This window comes from Anabas testudineus, chromosome 7, assembly GCF_900324465.2.
Source record: "Anabas testudineus chromosome 7, fAnaTes1.2, whole genome shotgun sequence".
NCBI lineage: Eukaryota > Metazoa > Chordata > Actinopteri > Anabantiformes > Anabantidae > Anabas > Anabas testudineus.
In genome coordinates this window covers 14,871,467-14,893,030 of record NC_046616.1, presented here as the reverse complement: position 1 = coordinate 14,893,030, position 21,564 = coordinate 14,871,467, and the positions used below count along the sequence as shown (strand labels likewise).

The window sequence follows — 21,564 nt, the reverse complement described above, 5'->3', positions numbered from 1 at the left end:
ATGCTCCAGATTGACACAGACCTGCCTCATAAAACAATCATAAAACAAATACACATGCAAATTAAATACTACCACTAACAGAATAATTTTTTTATCCCTGTCAGTTTTAAAGAGGTCAGAGATTAAGAGATTTCAGAGCCTGAATTTATTGCACAGATCCCAGCATCTAACCAGGGGTCTTGAAAACCATTTACTAACATTGATAAAGCCATCAGGTGTGACTTTTAGTGACTTTTTATAAATGATCAGAAAGCGGTACCCGTTTTAGTCTCACTGTAAGAACAAGTTACGAAGAAACAGACAATGGCCAGGACTACAGCATATCACAAAAACACAAAATCAATCAAGAACAAAGATAAATATCCTCAGGTGATCTCCTGTAGTTTAACCAGAAGGAAGAGGGTCAAAGAGTTAATTCCCCTCCGTGTCACTAGGGGGCGCTAAACACTCAGGTCTGCAGCAGCTCTTATCCGGATCCAGGCTGAACACCGGCCAGGAAACATGGCTGCCTCCGTGAGGAAAGCAGCTCACGACATAGACGCGAGAAAGCGGACGGACGATGTGCTCCTGTCGGAGGGAATCGACTTCAGCTCCCTGCTGCTGTCCCGGTCCGTGCTGGACGGTCTGTCCGCGGCGGGCTTCCAGAAACCGTCCCCGATCCAGCTCAAAGCCATCCCGCTGGGCCGCTGCGGACTCGGTAGCTTCACACGCGTCTGTGTTTGTGTGTCAGAAAGTGTGTGTGTGGGCTGATCAATAATAATAATAATAATAATAATAATAATAATAATAATGAATACTTTATTTAATGACTGGATATTTAAATGTTGCAAATCCTTGAAACAGCATTTAAAGAGGGGTCAGTGAAGTAGCCGTGACTAATCCGGGGCTGGTTGTTTTATAGTTTTGTGTTTTATGATATATGTATATTTTAATAGATTTTACGCATTTAAAGTCGCACATAGGGGCAGGTGTTGCAAATGAACCTCTAGGCTATTAGTTGAGAGGTACACTGGCAAGAAATAGTTTGGAAATGCCTACACACTTATCTGTGGGTGGTTATATTAAATCAACTCAATCAATACATTTTAAGTGTATTAAAACATAGAATAATGGTCAAGTCAATTTTGCATCTAAACTAAAAAGCTGATCTTTGCAGCATCAGCTTTGACAGATGTCCAGGTGTGATTTCCCTCCAGGCCCTCTGCAGCGCTTCCCAGCGGTCTGCTGTGCAGTTTGGGCCGTGTTTCCCGAACTCGTTGATGCAGTTTCTCCCACACCAGCTCGATGGGGTTCAGATCTAGTGGTTGATCTGGCCAAGTCATCACAGAGACTATTCCAGCAGCTACCTCCAAACAATTCTTACACAACCTGGAAGAATATGTGGGGTCATTGTCTTGCTTCAGAATGAAGTCATCCCCAGTCTGTTGTTGCCCAGAGCGTATGGAGTGGTATCCATGCTGGTTGAGGATGCAGAACCTCCTCTCCCGTTGCCAATCATCCCCCCATCATCACATTTCCCCCTTCAAGTTGCACTGCTTCTGTTTTCTGTCCATGCGCTCCGCATCTGTGCTCTGTATGTTCTTCGCTTTGATCCAAATACCTCAAACTTGCAATCATCAGTCCGCAAGACTTGTTTAGGGTCTTATTTATGCATCTTAGTCCACTGCAACCTTTTCTTCCTATCTGCCAACCTTAGAAGGGACTTTTTGCTTTGGCAACTCAGCCCATGAGACCAGCTGTCTGTGCACACTAGTCTCTCTCATTTTATTAAGCAATGCAGCCATTTCTTATTTTTAAGATGTTTCCACAGCTGGGTGGACGTGCATGATCAATTTAACACCATCTCCATCTACTTTATGGAAAAAACAGATGGCTGCAAGCCTTTAAGTTGAACACTGATTGAGTAACACGTCGTAGCTGTTTTTTAAGTCTAATATTTGTTTTAGATGGTTAACTGCTGCAGTAGTTACCGATGGAAGTGTGATCAACATGTTTTCTGTGATTCTTTTACATTTTACTGTAGTGTAGTGTTTAAGGTCTCAGTGTTTCTCAGCATTTTCTTGCCAGTGTATGTTGTATGGGTTTGTGCTATATAACCTACATGTTTTCCAAAATACAATGGCGCAGCTGTTTCCTGTCCACATATCCAGAATATAATCCAGAACAATATCTCCCTGCCGGCTTTGTACAATACAAGAAAAATCAAAAAAATATACTAATTATATCGTTTCACTTATTTGCAATGTTTGTTGAATATTTCATACGTTTGATGTCTTCTCTCTATTTTTTGAGAGAAACATAACATTAAAAACAATTAACATCAGCATACATTTTAAAAAAATGTTCTATTTAATTTGCAGAACATTATGTGAATGTTTTTCACAGGGTGATACACTAGAGCATTGCAATATTTAGCTGTGTGATCCTGTAAAATGTATTAATATAGTGGTGTGTTCTGTATCACAACATGTTGAGTTGTAACGTGTTGTATCGCTAGATTCTTGCCAATTTTAGAAGCTGTTGCAGTAGAAACAACTCGTGAAATGTAAAAGCCGAAACAGGAAATACAATGATTTATTCCCACCTAGAAGATCTTGTGAAGAACAGTAGTTCTTGCAGGTTGTCTGTTTCACGCACAAGCTCTCACCTGCAGCTGTGAAGCAGTGAATAGTTACTCACTATGCACGTCAAGTACACACCTCTGATTGGTCAGACAGTTTCACTGTGGAGAAGAGGCACCTGATTTGATGCAGCTAATTAGGCAATTGAGACAGGAAGCATCATTATTGTGCCCGGTCAAGTTTAATTAGTGGTGGAAGCCAAAATTGTCGTTGTGATTAATAATTGTTCATGTTGTTTCAGATTTGATTGTACAGGCCAAGTCTGGCACAGGGAAGACCTGCGTGTTCTGCACTGTCGCCCTGGACTCTCTGGTCCTGGAGAATCCTGCGACTCAGGTGAGCAGATTTCTTCCAGTGGAAATCAAGATCATCAGTGTTATATTAGGAAATGTGTTGTATTGGAGATGTACTGTTTTTAGTCTTTATTCAGATCCCCTTTAGCCCTTTTAGTCTACTTAGTGTTGACTGAAACAGCACAAAATCTGCAGCAAATACAATCTGACCTTTGGTGTAAATACAGTAATATCTGTAAGACAGGTGGTCATGACTAATAATCACTTAGGTTTCAGGGGTCTTAATGTGAAGTCTTTAAGCCGCTCACAATCAAATATAAATGAAATGGGACAATAATTGATAAAGGAGATTTATGTCTAGCTTCATTCTATTTTTCTGTAATCTTATTATCGTAACACCTGTCTATACTTAATCTGCTCCCAGACAGATTACAAGTGGTTGTTGACATGTAACTTTCTTCACAATACACACACACACACACACAGGTTCTTGTCCTGGCCCCAACACGTGAGATAGCAGTGCAGATCCACTCTGTGGTGATGGCCATCGGCTGTGCCATGGAGGGCCTGGAGTGCCATGTTTTTATCGGTGGCAGGCCTGTGAGCTCGGACAAATCCCAACTGAAGAAGTGCCATATAGCTGTGGGCTCACCTGGTAAGAGCCCAGTGGAAGATGAGCAGACGCGTTAGCTGCCTGTGCCGTTATTTGTGTTGTGTAACTACTCTCCTGGTTATGTTCACAGGTCGCATCAAGCAGCTTATCGAGCTGGGCATGTTGTCCACCACCAGCATCAGACTGTTTGTTCTGGATGAGGCAGACAAGCTGCTGGAGGAGGGCAGCTTCCAGGAACAGATAAAGTAAGATGATCAGAAATATGTAGCAGTGAACTTCCTGTTTAATGACTTGCACGAGAACACATCAGGCTGGTGTGATGAAAACCAATTCACATATAAATAGTTTCAGAAGCATTTGAGTCTGATCCTCTCGTATGTCATGGAGCAGATAGGAGTTCATTTTATTAAACGTATCAACTCACGCTGACTCGCGCATTAGACGCGCATCGCCCCTGGAACCGCAGCATGTTTTTACACTTCAAGTGTCTGTTTTTTCTCCTCCTTAGTGAAGTGTGATCTTCGTAGACAGCTGTTCAGATCTGTTGAAAAGCTATTGTACGCTTTCTACCAGCAATCTGTAATAATTATTCAGGCTCCCTGTGTCACTGTGAGCTCTCTGGTTTCACTTTCCCCACCCTCTGCAGCAGATTTGAAAAATAATAGGACATAAAAACATCCCAGAGGTTGGAGTCTGTCAGCATCAGTGTGAATTTCCAGTAAAATTAAATATATGTATGTGCATTTATAAACGCAAACGTGCTTAAACTCTCTCTCGATCTCTTGCTTGTGCCTGTTCTTCAGCTGGATCTTCTCCTCTCTGCCTGCAAACAAACAGATGCTTGCACTTTCTGCCACCTACCCAGAATCCCTTGCTCATCACCTTACTCGCTACATGAGAGAGCCCACCTTTGTTAGACTCAATCCTAGTGACATGGGCCTGAAAGGTAAGACCTTTTTACACGGTGACCTGCTGTTACTGTACCTACGAAGACGTGTCGGCCCTCTGATGCTTTCAGTAATGTTCTCTCATGTCCTTTTCTGTGCCCCGTCAGGTCTAAAGCAGTATTACAAGCTGGTGCAGAGCCATCCGTTACCTCACAAGGTTTTCGAAGAGAAGGTGCAACACTTACTGGAGCTGTTCAGCAAAATCCCATTCAACCAGGCTCTAGTGTTCTCCAACTTACACACCAGGTAACTTTATTATTTATTTAAATACATACTCTTCATAATTACTGTTGATTACATGTGTGCAAAGTGATGTATCTCCGTGAGCTGTTTTCTAAAACGGTGGCGCGTTGCTCCCGCAGGGCTCAGCACCTGGCAGACATCCTGTCCTCTAAAGGCTTACCTGCTGTTTGTATCTCAGGTGAGATGGGCTTTGGATATTTGTGCAGTGTGGCAGTATTAATTATGTATTAGTTCAAGTTAAAATGTAAAATAGCAAACATTTCACCCTTGTGGATAATATTTTAATGGTGAATTTAAACATAACTGAAAATGGTAGAAATGCCCATTATAATTGTTTTAAGCCCAGTTTTCAGGCCCATGTTATCCAACCACAACTTCAAAGGCTTTGAGGTGTTGCTGGGTCTTTATCAGAGTAGATTCCCCATGTGACTGTGTGTGATGGTATGTGCAGGTGGTTTGAGTCAGGACCAGAGACTGGAGGCGATGTCGAAACTGAAGCAGTACCAATGCAGGGTGCTCATCTCCACAGATCTGGTGAGAGGCACGCACATCTTTCATTGCCACCCGTCACCAGCACTCTGGTCTTTATCACTTTCACTAAATGTTTTGTTAACCATGCACTTTATTTTATGTACTCTGCTCTTTTCTTGTGTGTCAGACATCCAGAGGTATAGATGCAGAGAAAGTCAACTTGGTCATAAACCTGGATGTGCCACAGGACTGGGAAACGTACATGCACCGGATTGGACGGGCTGGACGCTTCGGTTAGTCTCCAGTATTATAAGTCAGACAGACATGACTCATGTTTCACTCACCTCACACGGTCAATAGGTTCTTAATCATCTGTATTTAATTCTAATTATCTTGTGTGTTGTGCTGGAATCAGAAGGTAATTCAAGTTTAGCTTGCACACATTTATTTTCTGTGCCTCTTCTCTGTAAACACAACTCACACACTGTATCCCTTCGTGTTACATAAATTGGTTCTTATCAGGATCACATTTGTCATAGGTACTCAGGGGCTCGCTGTGACCTACTGTTGTCATGGTGAGGAGGAGAACAAGATGATGGCTATTGCTCAAAAGTGTGACCTGAACCTGTCCCCATTGCCAAGTGAGTCACCAGCTTTACATGCAGCACATTTAACTTCCCTTTGTTCTTTTAATTTAATAATATTGAGGGATGGTGGTTCCAGTCTTATGTATTTTTTGTCCTTTCAGCCAGCATTGAGCCTGGGTTGATGGATGAGCCATGTGACTGGGATGTCTGCACCAAAGCTTCAACTCCGGGCCCTTTATCCCAGGTGTTCTCCAAGAGAGAGAAGAAGAAACGTGTAAAGAGTGAACTCCCTGTGTCTGACTCTATTGGGGATGAAACCTTTGAGCCACCGAGGACTTATCCAGCATCAAGGCGAGAAGCACATGGTGAAAAGAATCCTAAAGTATCCTCTGTGATGGATGCGCTCCCAGAGGGTCCAACACCTCAGGCTGTGCCCACTCGAAAAGAGCTGCAGGACGCTCTGCCCAAGATCCCTCCACTCAGCTCCTTCAAGAGTTGCAGGTCAAGGTTTATGACCTTCGAGGAAGCTGAGCAGGACTTTCACAGTTTCATCACCACAGGCTTGGGGAGATCAGTAGAGGTCATCAGGGAGTTCAGAGGTCGAGAGGACGGCGACTCCATTGATCAGAAAGGGCACAGAGAGACTGTGACACTTGGTGATGATGGAGCTCAGAGTTTAACACAAAATAAAAAACGCTGGAAATCTAACTTGCCACATCCAAGGTCCCTTTCTGGTTCTTCCGTTTCTTCTGGTTCAGACATGGAGGAGAGCCGGCAGGATGATCAGGCTGTGGAAAGTTCAAATCAGATGCCACCAGGTGACCATCAAGCAATCACTGAGCCCGAGACTGAAGCTGGGCATATGTTCAGTGTGCCCAAACCAAAAGCGAGTAGCACTAGATCCAAGGTTTTCACTTCTTCTGCACCCAAAATACACCAGACAAGCTGCGGCTCAAGTGGGAGAAGTTTGTCTCAAGCTGAGAGCTATGAATCGGTGCCAAGCTTCAGACAGAGTGGGGAGCCCAATCGGACAGCTTCAGCGCAGACTAGCAGAAATGAAAGAAGAAGAAAAACAGTAGAGACGAAGGTATCGGGCAAAAAGCTCTCAGAAAGGATGAAGACAGAGCACAGTAGAGGCAAGGATGAAGAGGAAGATGATGATGAAAAGGAGGAGTGGAGTGCTGAAACCTACTGGAGAGACTGCTACAGAGCATGGAACGATTACTACGCCTCCATGTGTCCTTTTCAAGAGCAAGGTCACCAAAGCTACTACAGCGTAGCTCACAACTGGATGGCAGCTTATCGTATGAACGCGGTCTACATGGAGGAGCTCATGAAATACTGACTCATTTGCTCCTCATCATGCTGTTTTCTAGTAAGAAAACGTGTGCACTAGTGTCTGAATGCCGCTGCAAAAGAAAAGCTAATTGACACAGAAGGACTTGACTACAGACTTTGGCACTTCTGAACCAAGAGTATATTTTTTTTCAGTTAATTAATGTCTTTTCTGTACTGCAAGATTACCTTTCTAATAAATTGCCAGTTTGAAGCATGCATTGTGACTCATCACTAGCTCCCACTCTTAACCCGATGCTTTTAGAGGAAGGTGAACAAGTGGCCAAACCGTGCAGCGTACTGTATGTAATCTCTTCATCAGAGCACAGCAAGGTCAGGTCCACATGCTCCTGATTAAAGGCTAATCAAGTACCTACTTTTCACCCAATCAGTGCTGGGACAAAAGCAAAGGGCAAACACCCTTGAATACATTCATTTAAACCATGGGCCCACTTAAACCAGCGTTTCCATCTTTAGCATCTGAGCTGCTGCACTAGAACCAGGGGGACAGGCTGGAAGGGGAGATTTTTCTTATTCCAGGGCTTCATGGGAGGAAGCACTAAAAGGCAGATGTAAGTATGGACGAGCAGACTTTCTGGAACGGAACAGGTGCGCGCTACGACGCCGGCACGGATGCGTTTCTCCTCTTCGACTGCGCCGTGTTAACATTAACGTTAGTCTTGGGTTTGCCCGGTAACCTGTGGGTCGGCTGGGTTGTCTTTACAACCAAGAGCCTGCAGACGTGCAACAACGCGCTGCTCGTCAGCTTGGCCGCCAGCGACTTCCTCAAGTGCTCCGTGGACACTCCGCTGCTGCTCTTCTCCCTCCTGTATTATGAGGAGCGCCAGCTGCCGGTGTCCGTGTGCGCCCTGCAGCAGTTCACTTACGCACTGTGCAGCTGTGTGCAGCTGCTCACGCTGGTCAGCATCAGCGTGGACCGATTCCAAGCCATCGCCTTCCCTTTCCAAAGCGACAGGAGGAAAACGAGGGTCCGTCTTTGGATCCTGTCCATCTGGACGTGCGGCCTCATCTTAGCTTTCGTCTCTTTGACTCTTTCCCCAAAGGCGCTTTTCTACATGCTGTGCCGTCCGCACATCAGGACGCGCAGCCACGAACACCGTCGGTATTCGGATCCCTTCGGACCCTGCGTCCTGGTGCCGGTGTGGTGTCTGTCTCTGACTGTGATCGTGATCCACTACGCGCGGATTTTCCGAGTTGTAAGGCAGCACCGAAAGAAAGTGTTCAACAGGGGAGTCCAGCTGAGGCCGACGGTGTCGGAGCACGTCTGGGGCTTGATGAGGGTCCCTGCTTCAGCACCGCGGACAGCTCCAGCTCCACGGGGCTTGTTGGGGTCGCCGTCTCCTGCTGGACCCGCCAACCCGCTGCTTCCCCGCCGGACGCCGCTGCTGGTGGCCGAGGCCGGTGCGTCCTGTGCGGGCGCGGCCACAGGAGGCGCCACGGTGAGTCCTCCGGAGATCGTGGGCTCAGTGTGTCTTCTGAAACCAGGGGCCGGGGAGCGACGGAAGAACCAGATGGAGGGGAAAGTGGCCCAGCGTTTTGGATATATAATCATTGCGTTCACGCTTTTCTGGGTCCCCATGGTGGTTCTTTTGTTGATGAACGTGATCTCTGGGCAGAAAACCGACAGAGTGAGTGCATCAGTCTTTCTGTTCATACAGTCTTAGAAAAGCTTGTACATTGTAATGCAGTACAAGAACAATAAGAAATAGAAGAAAATAATTCATGCAAAGGCACAACTTGATGCTTCATATTGTAACCAAGTCAACAAGCAACATAAAACGTAAAAAAAGGAGTAGGCTAAATTGAAATAAATAAAGTAGGCTATTGTTTTGCATTGCACAACTGTATCTGTAAAGTGTAATGTGAGTTAGTGTTGCATTTTAAATTTGTGTTGTGTGCAGTTGCACCATCTAAGTTCTTTCATGTGTTTCCTACAGTTGCTGATGGAGCTGGAGACGTCAGCCGTGGTGCTGACCTGTGTGCAGTCTGCTTTGGATCCCCTCATCTACACTTTAGCCACCAGGCAGTTTCGCTCTGAACTCGGCAAGATCCTGTCCTCAATCCCAGGATGTCCATTAAAAGCCAGGGCCTGAACGTTTGGGTCACACTGACTGCACCTCGGTGGTTTGAACGTGCACAAACTGTGCTCACACACTTCAACGCAGTAATTTAGAGGCAGGAGAAGAACAGAGCCCACAGGGTTTGTATTTGTGGCAGATATAGATGTTTTATCAGGCGTTTCACAGTCGGGACACAAGACAAAGTCATAAATAATATCCAACACCTGACAAGATACGCACAGCAGTACTCTCAACAACGACAGGTGGCATAGTGGGGCAAAGCAAAGAGTGAGCGGGAAAAGTGGCAGAGCCCAGAAAAAAGACAAAGGAGAATACGTAACAGAGAAAGAGACACAAACACAATCACAGACCTCTGTTTTTGTAGTTTGGAAATAAAAAAAAAATGCAATCTGTAGACACTTTGAGCAGAAATATGCTTACATAATAATTCAAACTGTGTCAGTTTGAAAGTGCAGCTGACACAAAACAACCTGTCTTGAAACAGGGAAGCAGGAAAGAAATCACGTTAAATCACTGTCATAGCAAAAAAAAAAAAAGAAATAAATAAAATAAAAAAAAAGATATTACAGGGAACCTCACTTCTGCTGTTACCTATGTCATATCCTTATTGTTGTTTTCCACATATTCTAAATGTTGGATTTGATGCTGTGAACATGAGCTTAATGTCTTTAACCCCGTTGTTAAAAGTACACAAAAGCTCTGCCTGTCTGTGCTTGTCGTCGTCGTCGTCTTCTTTTCATTATTATTTTTTTGTCTTTTCTACTCCAGGTGATTTGCGCACAGTTCACTAAACACTAATATTGCATCTAGGCAGCCGCTGTCACCGTTTACAGTACTAAATTACCAGCAGTAGTACTACGTCACTACGAGGAATAAAACACACCCTGTTCCAGCTGAGGAATATTCTTGACTTTCTTTGGGTTTTACTAATAACAGGATGAGAGAGAGAGAGAGAGAACTAAAGCACAACGGAGGCGTCTAAAGGACCTTAGGGTCTGGTGTAGTGATGCACTGATATGGTACAAATATGCTATATATTTCCACCCAAATGGGCTGATATGATGAGGATATGCACTGATTGTAAGTCTTAGTACAAATGCATGTGTAAAAGCTTTTAGATGTGTCCATCTTATGGTAATTAAATCCTTTTTTTTTGTGTTTTATTTATTTATTTTTTTACAAAAGACCATGGTACATTTTGCTGCTAGTTTGGCAGATTTAAATACAGTCTACTTCTATAGGAAAAAACCCCTCAGCTACATATGGGCAGATATAACATTAGACCAATTCCAGTATTGCTTTTGAAATATGCTCTTGGCTGATATGGACAGTATATCGATATACTGGTGCATCTGTAGCCCTGTATGTGTGCGCTTGATCAACATTTTATTTCATCTATGTGTATAAGAATTGGGCGCTTGGTCTTATTCAACTCAAGACTGATCTAACTGCCTTTGGAGCTATCGGACGCGGAATGACATTCAAAAAAAGGCCAACGTAGAGGCATCAGCTAGGAGGTTGTCAGACCTAAAAGGTTACCGTCCATAATTACAAAGGTCAGCTTTGATGGGATCTGATGATAAGTCGTACTAAAGTTACACTGCGGGTCTGTGAGTTCAGAGAACCGACAGAACTGCTCATGTTTTTGGTGACAGATCTGTGGAGGGCTCATCCGGCTGTCCTCCAAAACTCTGTGGCCACCGTCGCAACAGACTTCCCTGCACTAAGTTCTCCAGAAGATAAATAAAAATCCTTTGAAACACCAAGGAGGACAAAAAGTACAAACACCAAGTTTTCCTAACCACATAGAGTACACATACTCAACAACTTTTAAAAATGCCTGCTGAGTTTTTGGGGAAGAAAAAACGTCGACAGCTAGAAAGACTACTGAAAGCATACTGTTATTCACACAGGAGGTAGGGATACAACAGGACAACAACAAGAAGAGAGAGAGAACAAGAAGACAGCTTCACTGGTTCTGCCAAACAATGGTCAAATATTACAAAATATTCTATTAACAATATTCACAAAGAACCTGGGCTCAGGACAGATTCATGTCAGAAATTCTCAGCAAACACCTTGTGCTTTTACTTGTTGTGGTTTAAATTGAAAATGTACTCTTTTCTTTTTTTTTTTTTTTGGTTTGTGTTAGAGAATCATTTATTTGAGGTCCGTTGGGCTATAGGAGCCAAAAAGGAAAATAAGTCGGGGTGGGGGAGGGGGAATTCAGAAAGCTAAAAACAAATAAATCTCTTTTTTTTTACTCCAGCATAACAGGCACATTACGTGTAGAAAGGCTTACAGCTGAGAATTTCAGAGAGAAATATGTGCAATGAACCCTTCAGAGTGGCAGCTAGTCAAATATACCATATACTGAGCCGTAGAGACTTCCAGAAGAGTTGAAACAAGTTTTCGATCAACTGAGACGAACACATTCACTCATACAGGCACGTACCTCCTATTCAAAACACCACAAATCCTCTAGCTAGCAAAACGTCACACACGCTCACTCACAAATCTGAAACTCACCGGGTGACGCCCAGCACAGGCACACCAACCGTATTTCATGTTTTAAAGAAGTTTCACTCAGGTGGAATAATACTGGACCTGAAAAGGAGTGGCGGCTTATTGGTGGACCGGAATGACACAAAAACCCAAAGGGCAGGGTTCAAATAAGGAGAGAGATAAAGAAAAAAGTTGATTATGTGTTGTTGTTTTTGTTTTTTCATTCCCTTTCAATTCTCTTATTTCTCCAACTAAAAATATCATAAGAGTCAAACTGAAGTGAAAGTTAGTGAACAAGGCGGAAGGTGACACTGGGGACTCATCCCTGACACACGTGCGTGCACACTCTCACTCGCCTCTTCTTCTAAAATGACTCCCCACACACATTCCTCACCCTTTTCGTCCACGCGCGCACTCGCATACATCCCCACACACTCGTGCTCAACCCGATCACTGTAAGTAAAAGCCATCCTCCGTCTGTACAGGGAGCCCGTGTCATTACAGTACATGTCCAGCAGAGGGCAGGCTCCACCACAGCCAGACCAGGACTCTGAACGCCTTCTCCTCCATCATTACCAGTCCTCCTCCTGTCCCTCAGTCTGCCTCCATGAGTCTTTATATGTCTTTCTGTGTGACGCGCCTGCACTCCATAGTCTTCACAGTGCGGACACCTTCACAATGTTTTGGTGGGTGGGGCCTGCGGGCAGGTGAGCATCGCCCTCCGGAGTCGTCACTGGCGGTGTGGGAATGCTGATGATAGCTGTGGTGATCTGGCTGCTCTGGCAGTTCAGGGGTGCTAGGTCGTCTACACGCATGTTCAGACTGGAGCGGCTGTAATAAAGGCGGTAAGAAAATAGTTAGGATAGTTGGACAAGATCTGATTATTTCACCAAATGTTAATCAGGTTGGGAGCCGAGACCAGTTCGCCTCCTCTGTTCATTCACTGTTTCTTCTGAGGTGCCTTTACTTGACGCCGTTAAGCCCATACACTGCTTTCGAAAGGAACAAACCCAAGAAAATCCTCTATTAGTGTGTATAAGTCAGCGTGACTTATCCAAAAATCCCTGGGGTCTGTATTTTTAAAAGCTCTACTAAACTATATTTTATACTGAGCCAACAAATCACATGGTCAAATGTATTTCTAACGACATGTCCACTACCCGCTGGTGTCCCAGTACCAGATCTAAAAGGTTTGGCTTGCATGGATGTTGCTGCAGTTGGAGAAGGACACAAAGGGAAAGCAGACAGGTAGACTTTTACTACGCCAGTGTGACAAAGTGAACATTACCATTCTGACCAAATGATTCAGAGTAATGGTAATAGGGCGCTGGTGGTGCCAAACACCATCTCTGTAGCTCTGCACAGCTTTCAGCTGCTCATGAAATGGTCTGCAGCCTTTTCTAGCAAACAACAGGGCAACAAAGTAAACAGTGACTCATGGGAAAAAATGTGAGTCCCTAAATACAGTCCCTAAACTAAACATGTTTCCCATACTTCAGCCAGATAAAAAAAAAAAAAAAAGCGCTGGTCAGATTCACAGATGACTAAAATAATCAGGCTAATTTTAGCTGGTGGTTCTTGCTAAGATGTTGCACTACAGTCGAATTTCGATTTTGAGTGTGTTACAGCCAAATAACACAGACACAAAGAAACACATCATCTGAGATTTCTTATTATACATCTGAATAACCAAGGGTGCATTTTACTTCAAAGTGATTTCAGAAGAACCACTGCACCCCAACCTGAGTATAATGGGGTCTTTTTGTAGCGCCCTCTGGGGCTCGTGGTCGTACCTGGTGCTGAGTGGCTGGATGTGGATGGTGCTGAGCTCCTGCAAGCCTTGTTGGTGTGTGTGCGTCTGTGTCAAAGGCTGTATATGCGCTGGGGCGCTGGCGTTCGGTAAAGGGCTGTGGTGCTTCTTGCTTCGGCGGGTGCAGCATGTGCCCGTGACGCCGTCTTGGCTGGAGAGTGAGGGGCTCCTAGAGGGGTAATTCTGCAGCCCCGCCTCCAGGTAGCTCTGCTGGTAGTACTGCTCATCCACAAACTCATGATTCTACAAAAAAATAAAAAGACAAAGAGAACAAGCCAAGGGAGAAGGAGCGAGAGACAGAGTCAGAAAAAAAGAAGTGACTTACATTACATTCATGAGTATATCATCACTCACTTTCTGATTCACAGCCTGAGAAGGTGTCATTGTTTTGAATCTACGTATGCATGGCTATGTGTGATGAGTTTGTGTGTGTGTGTGTGTGTGTGCATGACCACATTCAAAACACTGTATTTGTGATTTGGTATATATCTATTGATTTATATAAATCAATATAATAATATAACATGTTCTCTGGCTGCTGAGCATAGTTGAACATTTAGCAGCTAAAGTGTCAGATATTTAGGAGTTCATGTAAGCAAAACTGAGCTACAAAAAAAGACTGAATATTCACCTTCTATCCATAGTGGATGGACATAAACGTGGCTCCAAATGAACTAATGGTGCTACTCTTAAACCTGAAGTCTGTGCTACAGCTCGTTTCAGCTGCCCTTAAGTGTCCGACGTGTTACTGCAGGTTTAAATGACTGTACATTCATACTGGCCTTCGTGTGGTCCATTTTTTCATATCTGCAGTGTGAAGAATAGAAAGTCTGGACACGTCTGTGCATGAGGGGCACGACAAATTCTTTTATTTGTTATGTTCTGAATTATGCAAGGCTGACACAGATAGTGCTGCTATATGACATATAGGCAGAAGAGCGTACCATAAGGGAAATGTAATGTACAGGACATCACGCTACAGTGAGCTGCACTTAACCATGCACTTACAAACACTGTAGCTATACACACATTATGCCTGGCTGTCAGTTACTATTACCTAATGAGTGAGCAATGAGAGAAAAGTATGGATGACTGCACCGTTTGGGGTTTTATCCTGAAATTAAAATGTTTAAATATACAAAACTGAAATGTATGTGATTCCATAAAGAAAACTAAAGTGTTCATTGCTCTGATTTATTATCACACAGACATCATCAAAGATATTATCAAGTTAAAAAACAAAGCTGGATGTATATATGCACTCACAGTGGTTTTCTCCAGACAGTGCAGCAGGTGGTGGTGCTGGCTCTCTAATAGAGAGGTAGACTTACTTAACCGCTGGTCGTCCTCGGTGGAACTCTGTAAAACACACACGGACACGCACAGAAAATTTGTTCTATGCTACGTTTTTCTTTTAGGAAGACACTAATCAGATGTAGGAGGTGTGCGGCCGGCTGCTGTCTCAGTACCTGATCTGAAAGGTTCATCTTGTATGGAAGTTGCTTCAGTTGGAGAAGGAGACAAAAGGAGAACAGACAGGTAGAGTTTTACTAGTGTTCACAGTTGAGCACTGAGAAAAGCGGTAAGGGGCCACAGTCAGACACTGGGATCACTGCCATTTTGATCCTGACAGCCATGTCTGTTAAGATCAGTAGAGCGAGTGCATTGATCTGTGCTAGAAGGGAGACTTCTAGCACAACATACCCCTAAAGGGTATGGGGTATACAACTCAAACATTTTCATTGTGACATTTTGCCTGCATCTCTGTTATTGCAAAGACCGGCTACAGGCAACTCGTTAATTACTTGTTTTCCATATCCCTTATTTTTCATACGTGGCCTGTTTGCACGTTTCTTCATGTGTTTATGAATGAGTAGGTGTATGAACTAGCTCCGTAATGGTTTGGATTGGGCAGCAAAAAAGGACTGTGATAAATTGTTTGGTTTAGGATACATTTATATCATAAAATAATAGTTACAGTAGTAATTTAGCAGAATACTACATGCAAGATTTCAATTTTTAAATATCCTTAAATTTTAATGTCTTTAAAATTTAATTATATAGACAGTCCATATATTTATCTAAGTAAGCTTTTTAGAAGAGCTGCTACTCAGACAACACAGATTAACCTGGATCATTATTATTATTATACATACAATAGTCTCAGCTTGAGCCAAGGAAGACGGTCAATTCAGTGTACTGCAGGATGCTTTCATTGCTCATGTCAGAAGTACAGCAAAGCTTCACATATACAGACTTTCAATAGGTTGCATCAGTATTTCCCAGTTGAGTCTCAAGTTGAGCTGTTTATAACAAAACAAAGCCAAAATATATTGCCCTGATCCTGCATGCTCCACAGCACTGCCAAAAGGCACCTCTAATGCAGTGTTTAGAAGATTTGTAGTACACATTTTCTGTATGTTAAGCAGGTGGCTGTTGCTTACGAGCAGGAACTTTGCTGAGAAGTTTTGTTCCTGCTCTGATGACTCCACTTGCATCGGAGCCAGCTCACCTGTGTTCACGCTGCTAATCTTATAACACAGCAGTAAAACACTGGTGTTTAGCTGGAGTTATTTCTGTCTCTTTGTATACGTGCAACTGCAAGACCATCATTGCAGTCAGTTTGGAGGCGGCATTGGCTCCCCACCCGGGTGGCGACCATACTGTAGAGAGCGGAAACAGCTTGATCCGCACAGTGACAAAACGCACTCTGTCACACTGCATGGCGCTGTGCTCGTCGCATGTTGATTGCTGCTTTACAGTTGACATTTTATTGAACTGGCATATGCTGTATGAACCTATGAACTAGAGTCACCTAGTAATCTTACAATTTAAAGTGCAACTTTAGTAGTTGGTATTTACTGTATGGTCAAGTTAAATCCATGATACTTTAAATGGAAGATGATAAAACAGATATAAAACCTACATATCTTCCATACTGAATTATATATAAAAATAACACTGCAGTCCTGCAGTATACAGGATACAGTATACTATCTTAAGGCACTTTCCATATGAATTTAATGCATTATTCAGCCACAGCATGAGTATAAGCACTGGTGCCATTCTGATTCTGTCTTCACCACTGCAACTGAAAAGGGAGTGAGAGAGAGAGAGAGAGAGAGCGAGAGAGAGAGAGAGAGAGAGAGAGAGAGAGAGAGAGAGAGAGAGAGAGAGAGAGAGAGAGAGAGAGAGAGAGAGAGAGAGATGGAGAGGGAGGAAGGACTTGTTTTTGTTTTTGCACTGTGTCACCCTCAGGCCACTATACTGCTTGTGAACTGCAACATTTTGGCAAAGCACGGAACATCCTTGAGTTGTGTTTACATTTCCTGCTGCATTGCCTAAAGCCTGTTCCTCAGCTGGGCAGCTGAGCTCAGGGATGCTCACATTAGAAGTGGCGCTTATCGAATGAGATCACAGTGAGCTGCCCGGACATGGATGCTGGATGCATTCTAAGAACTGACAATTAACAGAGGCACAAGCAAAGCCTGCGTCCAGGGATATGAATCCTCCGAACTATTTTTCCGAGTACATGCAGACAGTCAGGCTTTCTTTGGCAACAGTCAAAAAGTTACATAATCTTGAGTAAAACCATGACCAGGCCTCGAGGAAGCATATGTGGTCTCTGGGTGGTGCAGAGGCTTTTCTCACCGTGAGTTCTAGAGCTTCGTTGAACAGGCCGTTGCGCTTGCTGTGGAGGAAGGCACTGGAGCTTCCAGTCTTGGATATTCGTATCCTGGCCAAGCGGGCTTTCTGCAAAGTACGAGAGATCAGAGAAGGCACCTGTTAGTCAGTGCCGACACCACATTCCACGTCCTAATGCAGTACATCCCACTGATTCGAGCTCCAGCACTTTCACATGCTTAATATTTTAGCTGTGATCATATAGATGAACCCGTCATGTGCTTATTGAAGCATTCACTCTGATCTCCTTTGATGTCTATGAATGATTTACGGTGACAACGCATTTCTTAGGTTGAAAATCAGTTGGAGCAGCCGCTATGAGCCAGAGCAGGTAAATCCTGTATGAATTAAGCAGCTAAGTGTCATAATGTATTTAACATGCTGGATTCTGTTTATTTGGGCTGCGTTTGTGCTGCTGTGTTAGTGGTTTTGTTTTGTATAATAAATCTACGAAGTGTCCAGGCCCATAAAGCTTTACATCTTTACTCCTATGCTCGCCATTATGTTCATGTCGGCTTAAATGCATCTATAGTCATCAAGCCCGCACGGCATGGTTGGTGCACGGTCCAGTCTCTTGTTCTCAGTCTCCCCTTTATCCTTCACACTGTCAAATCTCTCCTGTGTGGCGTCAGCAGCAGAGATGAACAAGAAGGGGAGGAATACAAAGAATATGAACAGATACTGATGCTACTAAATGTCTGTAAAAACATTAGAGTATTAGTTTTGCGTACATGGGTCTGTGTGAAAATGAGGCTCTCTATAAATCTCTCAGTTACAAGAACAACTGCTCGTACAGGGTATATGTAATCTGAGTCACTCACTCCTCATAGACCTGCCATTTTCCCATCAACGTCAAGAGTTGGGTGTCAGGCTCGGCGCAGCTACAGAGCGCGTATGTTTCTGTGGTTTTGCTGTCTGCTCATTACAACAGAATGACGGATTCATTGAAGATAAATCAGCAGTGTGCTGTGTAAATGAGCAGGCAATCGTAGGGAGCCCGTGCACCACTGGGAGGTTAATTGAGTGTGTGGATGTGTGTTTGCATATCTCTATATGTCTTTTTGCATGCATACTCCATCTTTGTGGCTGAATTTACATACATATACATACAAGCCATACATAATACCTGGCTCAGTGAGAGTATGCTAATGTATGGTAATTCAAGTTCATCCTCTCACTTGAGTTTCATTTAAAACATGGTAATAGTTGGTTGACCTGCAGGTAGCTCATGCTGTGATTTAGTGATTTAAAGGGAGGCAGGGGAGAGAAACAGGGGTGCATGCGACCACATACGAGCACAACAGTCAAGCTATAGTGTGGTAGCTTTAGTTCTACTTGCACTACCGCTGTCCTTAACAAGTTCCTGTCACTTGCTTTGTGCCCTCACAGACTAACACCTATGCATGTGCTGACACAGCATTTCCACAGGCCTTTGGGATAACCCCGTGCTTATGTTCTGGCATTGTGCGCGGCCAATGGGATAGTCTCTCTGGGGCCACCATACAAACAGGAGCCTGTGACTGTTGCGACGGTTGCCAGGCAGCGCAGGGGTAATGGAGGGGATGTTAAGAACATGTCTCGCAAGATTAAATCTACTTCTGCAGCTCCCTGATAGATTCCTGGGACCTCTGGGACCTGGGTGCTTGTGTCTAAAGCCCATCTGTGTTTTCAGGCAGAGCCACAGCATGACAGATTGAGCCTGAATTGCTGCTGAAGCATCATTGAGAGCACACAGAAGTATAAGGAAACCATGGACACAGGGCTTTCATGAACATCTTCACCTATTGCACGCAGAATACTATGTTGAAGGCAGGGTGGCCAAGAAGTGTATCTGCTACACGTTTCTTCACACAGGTGCACCCACAGTCACTCACTGGCTATTTTATTAGGCACATTTGCACAATCGAATACAATCCATCACAGCAGCTCTGCTATGTATCCTACTTTTATAAGGTATAAGGAGTTTTTGTTGAAACTGTCAGAAAGGAGGTGTTCCTGATGTTCTGGTGAGTTTACTGTTTTATAAAAAACAGATTTTAATTTAAGCCAATTGATTGGCCACATGGAAACATGTTGTCCATCTACATAGGCACAGAACAATTCATATGAATTAAGGCAGATAGTTATACCAAAAGATGCAAACTGTCAAATTCTCTCATTTACTAAGCAATTGTATTTACTGTAGCAGACAAAGAAGCAATTTAATTTCAGTGTGACTTCAAAATTACAACTTGGAAAAGTAACCTGTGCATACCAGCTATCAAAATAGTGATGCTCAGTAACACTGCTTAAAACACTCCAGATGTTTTCACACACCCAAGGGCCAGAAAAACTGATCCAAACACATTTTTTTCCTCTTTGTTCCGCTTCTTACTGCCATGGAGCCGCGATTTAGGATCAATCACACTTTAAAGATTATAGCTATAGGATGCAAGCCAGCACGAATGCTTCATTTTAACACCATTTGCTGCCAGCTGAGGGATCTAAACTGGCATGTTCTCAAATGATTAAAAAACGCTATGTATCCACTCAGCTCCCGTGCCATGCTCCGCTGAGCATTGCCAGGAAGTTTTGTTAGAAGTTAATGTTTTAGTTGAAAGTGAAAGTTAAAAAATTCATGGCACCTTGTGATTTACAGCTTTGCTGGGTTCCCTATATAGGATCTGGCTGAGTGAAAAGTGGAGCAATCGACCTATGAGACCAGATTAGGTTCTGCCTCAGGCCTGCCTTGGAACCATACAAGTGAAGGAGACCATCTGATGAGGAAGCCCCCCCCCCCCCGCGCACACACACATACACAAACACAAATACAAATTGCCATGCAAGAGTCGCAGCGGCCACTCTTCTTAAAACTTGCTTTTATACAACCCTGGCATTTCTGTCACAAGGAAGTAAGTCTGTTATGTCCTTAGAGGTGCAACAAAACACACAAACAAGACCGACAAAGATACAGAGAGTGAGAGAGAAACACAATAGAAGCTAGAAAGAGAAAAAAACGAGGAGAGGAGTTTGGGAAAAAACTGACTTTTAGGAAATCCAGCCGGGACTTGGTGAAGGCAAGAATCGATTCAGAGGAAATCACACCTCTGGTCCACAGATATTGGCCTCTGTAGCAAAGACAGCTTAACCTCAGACTAACACCACTCAGAGACAAAATACCTTGGCTAAGCCTGGATTACCTCGTCTTTATAGAGAAAGGCACAGCTCTTCACTGCAAGCTACCGTGATGCTGATGTTGAGGATGTTTTTCTTACAAAGGACATCATTCATAGCAGAACTCTTGACCTTCTTCGGTGAACTGCCCTCTTATCATCCTTCCATCTGTCTTTTTGCTCGTCTCGCAATGTGAGAACGACTTTATTGATTGTCTAGAAGGGCAAAACACTCTCCCAGAAGCCATCTCCAACTTGTGACTTCAAATCTTCTGAGCCAGGGCTAAAAACAATAGTGAGATGATTTAGAGCAAAGGGTGGCACAAGCAAGACAGAGAGAGAGAGAGAGAGACAAAAGAACATGTGTTGTTGTTTTGTTTGTGCCATGTTAGACCTGAGCAAATAAAGTGCTCTTGAGCAGCAACAGATGGTAATTTTACTGTTCACTAAGTTTAAGGACAACTGAGCAAGACTATCAATGTAGAGAAAAAGACAAAGCAGTTTAATACATTTTCACAGGAGGACGAACATTCATGGGAAACAAACAATGAGAGTTATGGATAAACTGTGCAGCTCCACACCTGAGGCTAGATGTAGTACTCTCAAGCCAAATACCTGTTGTTGTTGTGGAGTATATTCTTGGGCAGCTTATAGTATTTGGTTTATTTGCATAACACAAACAAACCAAGACATGTTTAACCCTCTATGCAAGAACCAACAGGTTCCTCAAAGATATGGAAATGTACAATTTTTTATATGAATGACAAAACTGGAAAACAAGCTATTTTCTGGCTTCTGTTAAGAAACTGGGAAATAAAAAAGGGAAAATTGATGTTTTTGTTGTCATTCCATGAAAATGGAACCATGGACGTAGAAGTGCATTATGGGTTTCCACAGAAACGACACATGGGTTTTGTTCTCCTTTAAGGGGACAAATGACATGTTTACGTGTATGTTTAAACCGCCTGATTCCACTACATGAACCTGACATGTGTTTGGACAAGATATGCAGGATTCCTCTCAGAAAAACAACGGCTCATTCCAAACTGGCTAGATAACACATTGGAGACATCATTATATTCAATTCAGTCTGTTGCCTGCAATAAATCTGCATATTTCCTCTAAGGCTATGTTGTTTATGTCTGACTCAGCTGACAACGTCAACCAACCATGTACAGTACAAACGCATGGCATTTTCCTT

The 21,564-nt window shown here is 43.5% G+C and overlaps 2 protein-coding genes across 3 annotated transcripts in view; one reads left to right on the top strand and one right to left on the bottom strand.

The window, feature by feature from the left end:
- Positions 1-463: 463 nt before the first annotated feature.
- ddx20 (DEAD (Asp-Glu-Ala-Asp) box polypeptide 20) lies at positions 464-7,346 on the top strand. Its single transcript, XM_026369018.1, has 11 exons — positions 464-697; positions 2,863-2,957; positions 3,401-3,569; positions 3,658-3,772; positions 4,331-4,473; positions 4,582-4,720; positions 4,837-4,895; positions 5,169-5,251; positions 5,376-5,481; positions 5,728-5,829; positions 5,937-7,346. Exons 1-11 carry the CDS (start codon positions 502-504, stop codon positions 7,118-7,120), a joined length of 2,391 nt encoding a protein of 796 aa, XP_026224803.1. The 5' UTR covers positions 464-501; the 3' UTR covers positions 7,121-7,346.
- A 3,986-nt stretch (positions 7,347-11,332) lies between these two features.
- Positions 11,333-21,564, bottom strand: part of LOC113167986 (potassium voltage-gated channel subfamily D member 3-like) — an 82,591-nt gene continuing 72,359 nt past the window's right edge. Inside the window, exons 4-8 of one of the 2 annotated variants that reach the window (XM_026368997.1) lie at positions 17,179-17,280; positions 14,997-15,029; positions 14,794-14,886; positions 13,511-13,770; positions 11,333-12,548 (exon numbers count right to left, since the gene is read on the bottom strand). In XM_026368997.1, the coding sequence (XP_026224782.1) occupies positions 12,374-12,548; positions 13,511-13,770; positions 14,794-14,886; positions 14,997-15,029; positions 17,179-17,280 (663 nt within the window). In that variant the 3' untranslated portion in view covers positions 11,333-12,373. The remainder of the gene's footprint in view (positions 12,549-13,510; positions 13,771-14,793; positions 14,887-14,996; positions 15,030-17,178; positions 17,281-21,564) is intronic. The other variant, XM_026368998.1, reaches the window with a different exon arrangement.